Here is a 7,453-nt window from a genome sequence, read left to right on the forward strand (position 1 = left end):
TGTGTGTGAAGACGCTGCAGGCAGCGGAGCAGCGCTAATCTGTAAATGAATATTCCGAAGTGAAGTAAACTTCAACGGATTTCCCCTGCTCAGGGAGTAGGGGGCAATGGACACTGAGTAGGGACCGTGCCAATCGGAACACAGTTCATGCACGGAGCTCACTTCTAACGAGATGATGATCTGAATCAGGTGTGTTAACAAAGAGAGACGTGCAAAACATGCAGAGCAGGGGTACGCGAGGACTGGGATTGAGAACCGCTGGTCTAAAACAATTCTTACAAGTATAACACCACGTAGCTGGGCACCGCAGACAGACGCCGAACGGCACCGCCGGTGTGCCTACACTCATAGAAAATAATGTGTTCGAATTTTAAAGATGTGGTGCGACGCTGCGCTTCTCGTCCGGTGCGCGACCGCCTGAAATGCTGTTTTTTTCACCTCCGGGCCCAAACGTCTTTGTTTGGGCTTCCGAAAGCGGATGATGTCAGGAAACAGTGGTTGCAATTTACTTTTTAACTCTGTTCCTGAGCATTATAACCCCAATTTGCTATTGTGTGCTACGCATTTTACTGAGGACAGCTTCCACATCACGAGTGAGAAGTGCCGGATTTCCAAAAGCTTTTGTTGAAAGACGGAGCAAGGTGGCGTGGCAGTACTGAAACACCGTCTAAGCTGTTCGACAATCACAACGCACTGGGACAGCTAACCAATCACAACACATTTTGTTTTTCATCAAAGCCTGAACTAATCGAGCCGTTTGTGCCAGGATGGAGAGAAAGGTATTTTAATAATGTAAATTATGTGAAAAATAATGCGTTTTTCGAACCACCAAGCATGAGAGCATGTTCTAGTACACCCCCAAAACAAAATCAAGACTTTGTAAAAGAGCATAATAGGACCCCTTTAAAACAAACAAACAAAACAATTTTACTGATCCCAAACTTTTGAATAGTATTTTTTTTTCTCAAATCCAATCAATCAAAATAACATGAATGTACAAGTTAAATGCTAGTCAGAATGTGTATATAATGTAAAATGTGTAAAAAAATTACGAATAACTAAAGCTGATGTTTTTAAATTAACACTTTTAATATTTGCTTGAATTAACTGTTTTCAACTAGATCTCCCAAACACTTTCCATCTGCCATTGGTCAGGACAGACAGATAGTTCCGCCCTCAAACTCACACCATTGGCTGAGTCAGTATTGCTGTGTCAGGTTGGTCAGCATACACAAACAAACAGAGCATTGTTTTGATAGTTTGCAATGTTGGCATTGTCTCTGCATGTTAAACTATAGGAAGAAAGTATTTCAACATGGAGAAAATGCACATCATCAAGATGTTACTTACTGTAATTTACTGTTTTTCACGTTTGCAGTTAGTTCAGAATCCAGCTGCTCATCTTCTTTATGGAAAGCGCAAATATGAGAGTATCACACCAATCTTGATTTCACTACATTGGCTGCCGGTCAAATATAGAATTGATTTTAAAATTCTACTGTTTGTTTGTAAATCTCTTCAAAATCAGGCAACACAGTACTTATCTGATCTGTTACACCCTTACACTCTGTCAAGGTCACTCAGATCTGCCGATGTTGCAGGACAAGACTAAAAAACGGAGGTGATTGTGCTTTTTCTGTTATCGGTCCTAAACTATGGAATAGTCTCCCATTTCAGATCAGAACTGTACCGACCTTATCTATTTTAAGTTCACTCTCAAGACTTTAATAATATTTATTGATTTGTTGATTTTACTTTCATGAATATCACCCATTTTACAGCTTGTGTTTTATTGTTTGTAATCTTGTATTCTGTGTTCTTAACATTTTCTTCTGTATATTTTTTTGTACAGCACTTTGGTCAACTTCAGTTGTTTTTTAAATTGTGTTATATAAATAAACATTGTATTGTATTAACCCTGTCTATAAAGCACAAATGCCATATTGAGTGAAAGCCTAATACAGTACATACAATATAATACCAGTAAGAGGTAAACCACTTTCGCATGGCACATATATATATATATATATATATACTGCACTATATTGAATATAGAAAATAGCCTCACCTGGTCGACAATGACATTGGTAGCTATTGATGAGGTCTTGGCAGATGGCCCCATGAAAGCAAGGCTCAGAGCAGCATTCATTCATATATATATATATATATATATATATATATATACTGCACTATATTGAATATAGAAAATAGCCTCACCTGGTCGACAATGACATTGGTAGCCATTGATGAGGTCTTGGCAGATGGCCCCATGAAAGCAGGGCTCAGAGCAGCATTCATTCATCTCTACCTCACAGAAATCTCCAACAAAACCTGGCAGGCAGCTGAATAAAAACATTCCTCTTTTAAACATGGCACATAGAATCAGATGTTTTTATTCTCTAAAAAGCATGTCTCTTTAAAAGGTTTAACAGAATGCTACGACTTTCTGAGCCACAGCCTTGAGCCCATCAAAAAAGCAAAAATTCAAAAGGAAAAAAATATAATTAATGACAGACATATGGTCAGCTAAGCTCATGAAAGCCCTGCCACACAGATGGTGAGCAAACTGAGAAATGTCTCATTAACAGAGTTTGTTGGCATGTAGCAAAATTTCTAAATATCTCCTGGAATTATCTGCACCTTTAAAAGTCAAGTTCTGGAAAATGACACTCAGTTGACATATGGTGATTTCTGTCAGGACCACTATCATACCACTAGCACTGTCAGGACCACTAGCATACAGTTTGGATTGGCGGTATGGTTCTGTTCTGGGCAAGAACTCCCTGCGCATACGAGTCAGCTGATGCGAGCTTGACTAACGTGACCTGCCAGAACTAACGCTACGCTTGATTGCATGTGCATTCAGTGCATTCTGTAGTCATGGTGATTACACTACGCAGACTGATGATTACGAACAGATATTTTGGTATACTACAGAGCTTTGAGCGGTTCACTAGCAGTTAAAATGCAAAGACATATTTTAAAGGGTAGAAATGACAAATGTAGCTTTTTACAGTGCTTAAAAATATTAAAAACTTTAATATTATAAATCAACTAACACGGAAAGGTATAATTCAAACAAACAGGCAAATGTTTGCTCTGTCTCCACACCGGTAAAAGAGATTTCAGCTAACAAACAAAGAATAACATCTGTAAGAATAGCAATAGATATCAGGTCAAGATGAACGACACTGACAGATGTCTTCCAAAGTGTCCAGAGGTGTTCTGAAGAAACACTTCTTAAAATAGATTCTGTATAGACTAGTCAGCGGGTTCGCCTAAAGAAATAAATAAATAACCTGAATTTGTGAACAAAGATCTCACCAGAAACCATGCAAATTTATACAGCTAAAACAATATTTTGATACACATTAAAAATATGTTGGTCTTCTGTATTATCGGTTCTATTTATCATTATTTTAAAATAACTAAAATATTATTTCTTGTTTTTTTATTATTATGTTTTATTATTTATTATCACACACACACACACACACACACACACACACACACACACTCTCCAATACACTGAAGAAACCTTCCTAAAAAGCTACTTGAAAAACTATGCGCAAGTGTACCTAGGACAAAAGTTGTTTTAAACACAATGGGTGGTCACACCAAATATTGATTTGATTTAGTTAATAGAAGTTAATTATCTATTTATGACATTATTTTTGAAAGCATCCTCACTTTACAGCATTTTTAGTGCATAAACTTTTCACGGTACTGTAGCTTTGCAGGTAGGTTTCTTCAGGTGTCTCGGAGATGTTGTCGGGGTTCTTCTGGATTTATTCTGTCTTAATTTTTTCTGTTTCTTCAAGTAATTCCAGATGGACTGGATGATGGTGAGATCAGATCTCTGTGTGGAGCACTGGCTGCTGTTAGAATCCTTGTGCATACAAAAATCTTACTGAATTATTACAATTAATGGCAAAAGGAATGTCTGGAAATGTAAACTGATATTTCCTACTGACCCACTAAAGCAAAAGATAGAAATATCTGGCTTAAAACCATTTTTTGTTGGTGAAAATACTAATGGCCTAAGAATTTTGCACAGCACTGTATATTCTGATTTACTTACATCTATTCAGACTTATAACTTTATATTCTGATTTACATTTATATATTCAGATTTATAAATATATTTTCTGATTTACATATATATATATATATATATATATATTCAGACTCATAACTATATATTCAGATTTATAAATATATTTTCTGATTGACTTACAGTGGGGAAAAAAAGTATTTAGTCAGCTATAACTCCGAATGCATTCATCTGAAAGAAGAAAGTCACATACACATGAATTATCCATTTAATTACTCTAAATATCTTATTGAACAAAAGTTTTGACTCCCAAAATGTAAGTCTATGGGACTTTTCAAAGTTTTGATCATCTATTTAATGAAAATTGTAAGTCCATTCAGTTAGAAAAGATAGAGTCAGAAAACTATTCATATCAAAATATTACAAACAATATAAAAAGTTATTCTTACGCTTACTTTATAAAAATCAATATATTTTCTGATTTACATATATATATATATATATATATATATATATATATATTCAGACTCATAACTATATATTCAGATTTATAAATATATTTTCTGATTGGCGTGGCTGACTCTTAACTTTTATAAAGAATATCTCTTTGGATTTGAGACTTTAGTCTTTGCAACTTTACAGATCTTCTTTATGCACCAAGAGCTTGTAACACTCCAAAGAGAAAGGAAAACTTGAAATCGCATCATATGACCCCTTTAATAAATTTAATTCTTTCTGCTCTGATTTAAGACTTTTAAGGCCTTAATTTGTTTCCCAAAAGCATTGTAAGCATAAGTAGATCAAAGAAACCATTGCCACAATAGTCTCTACGATCAAGTTGCCTTTTCAATGCAGCCCTGGATAGGAAATGCTGTTCACAAGGCCCAAGAAATTAGAATGAGAACTGGAACAAAATGGTTAAACATCATACACATAAACACCTAAAGTTCCATCTACAGTCTTGTTTTTACCTGCATGTGAAATTGGCCCCTGGTCCATCCACACATGTCCCTCCATTGAAACACAGGGAGAAATTATGAGACATCTGCAGACACACATTCTGGTCAATCTCACAGTTCTTCCCAGTGAAACCTTCTGCACATATGCAGGCGTATTTGTCCAGAAGATCCACACAGGAGCCTCCATTAAGACAAGGACGAGTCTCACACTCCTAACATAAAAAGAAATTAGGGAAATTTACAATTAACCTTGCAAAATTCAGTTATATTAATATCTAGGTCATGAAACCATAATATTGCATAGTGAATATATGTGATGTATATCACAATATGTGAGATCATCAAAACACTTTGAAAGAATTTTAAATTTTCTCCATTCTCAATGGACGTCAGATTTAGTATCAAAATTAACCAATATCCCATGCATACTAATGATTTCTTTACACACAACCAATAATTAGAGTACATTTCAAGGACTGGTAGTCAAATGTTTACTATAAATTTTTACTGAATCACTTGTTTATTGCTTGATCGTACCATTTTCCTAGAGTACTAATACAGAAATACAGATTTTACTGCATGTGCACAGCTAAATTTAATTACATTTCTGTGATTTAAAGATGTTCATATAAAAAGGATATATGGTACATTAGTGGAGTTGATACTGTAAGTGAGTTTACAAACAGAATGGCAGATCTCGTCCTATAGTCATTACGGGAGCAAACAGCAGCTAATGATTTATTCTAAACAGCCTCTGAAGTCCTCCAAGCAGCCAAGTGTTTCGTCTCAGGGGTACATTTAAGGCCGTGCTAGGTATTAAATCAATTAGGGATAGAAGCATTTTAATCAGACACTTGTGTTTAGATGATCCTGTGGTTGTTATTCAGAAGAATAATCCCCACCATCTAAACCATGCAGGACTATATACAGTGCATATGTTCAATATCCAAGATTTACAAAATATTTACTAAAGATTTAGTTAAATTGACTAAATATGGACAATGTAATAACTTTACACATAAAATACATATACAATCTATTCTCAAAAAGCAAACAAACTTGCCATAGCATTGATAGAATTTCATAATATAATAACATGATTACTGTGTGTTAAATTAGTCTTTCGTTCCTTTCAGTTCTTGATTTTTCTCTCTTCTCAGGAGATTATGGTGCTCCATTTCCCGTTTTAAGCATCATAAAAGTCTAACATAACCTGACAATATGTCTGACCTTTCCATCCTATCATCTTTGTTGTCATTGGAAGTTTAGAATATGAAACATATTTTATTTCAGGAGATCAGGTAGAATGAAGCTTAATGTCTTTCACAGTCTCTTATGAAGTGCTTTTTGATTTCTAAGTAGTGTCATTTCTAACCAATTCAGCTTCATTGTTGTAAGAGCCACTAATGACACTAGGGAGAAATTATAAGGTGATCTTCAATACAAAGAGAGTTTAATAATTTATGCATGTCTGACAGTAAACTCATGCAACAGTAAAACTTGATCACTGCCCCATTTTGTCATATATTTTAATTCCTTCTACAAAATCTTGCACTGAAAATGAAAAGCACTCATCTACAGCTGGATATTGGACTAATATGTTTTGTCACACTTCTACGAACCAGTGATATCATGATTAGTTGTCATGGTGACCAAGGGGGCCTGGTGTTCAGCAGAAATCCTGGCATCCAGTTTATTGAGTGAGGGGACTGTGACGATTTGTTAATCTAATGAATAATTGATTTGTTAAATCAAATAAAAATTAGTGTGTCAGATTGGTCGAGACGCTACACATGCTACGATTTAGCAAAACTATACTCCAATTCAGAGAAAACAGTGTGAAAACTGAAATCAAATGATTCAAAAACCTGTCATTATGTTTTGCTTTTATAAGGCAGTGTAGAGCACAAGCAGTGAAGATGTAATATAATCTTTATTTATCACCACGCAGGTCCAGTTGAACTCGATTTGGTGACTTTTAGATGTCCCTTTAGAACACTGCTATGAACTTGAACAGCTCCCCTGCTGCAACCTGGGAATAAGTGCCTTGCTCAAGGGCACAATGGTGATGGCTGTGTATTTAAAGTGTTCCCAGTCCCTAGTCCTCTGTCCGCTGTTAAACGTCTTCCTGAGCTTGTCTCCCTTGGTTCCTGGAATTAAAGTCTTGTTAAAGTATTCTCCAGCGTCTCCTCGTTCCTCTAAGTGTATTGTGACAGAACAGCGGACCCAAAACCAAAAGTGAGCGGCGACTTTTTCCTAGCGTTTGTTTTTCCCCGTCTTTTTAAAAGTTTTTGTTTCCTGGTTTTTCCCCCCCTCGGCGATGGAAATTGCCGCTCGCGTCACCGCCCTAGCTCGCCTCGATCTCCCCTTCTACGACGCACTGGCGGCTCGTCGGGGGAGGCAGGGGGGGGGCACCCCCCCCCCCCTTTTTAGGGGGAAA

At 36.3% G+C, this 7,453-nt stretch overlaps 1 protein-coding gene across 1 annotated transcript in view; it reads right to left on the reverse strand.

The window, feature by feature from the left end:
- Positions 1 to 7,453, reverse strand: part of eys (eyes shut homolog) — a 250,507-nt gene that overhangs the window by 96,189 nt on the left and 146,865 nt on the right. The window contains exons 27-28 of the mRNA XM_016235318.1: positions 5,026 to 5,225; positions 2,218 to 2,342 (exon numbers count right to left, since the gene is read on the reverse strand). Of these exons, the coding sequence (XP_016090804.1) occupies positions 2,218 to 2,342; positions 5,026 to 5,225 (325 nt within the window). The remainder of the gene's footprint in view (positions 1 to 2,217; positions 2,343 to 5,025; positions 5,226 to 7,453) is intronic.

This window comes from Sinocyclocheilus grahami, unplaced genomic scaffold (genome assembly GCF_001515645.1).
Source record: "Sinocyclocheilus grahami isolate Dianchi unplaced genomic scaffold, SAMN03320097.WGS_v1.1 scaffold466.1, whole genome shotgun sequence".
Classification (NCBI taxonomy): Eukaryota; Metazoa; Chordata; class Actinopteri; order Cypriniformes; family Cyprinidae; genus Sinocyclocheilus; species Sinocyclocheilus grahami.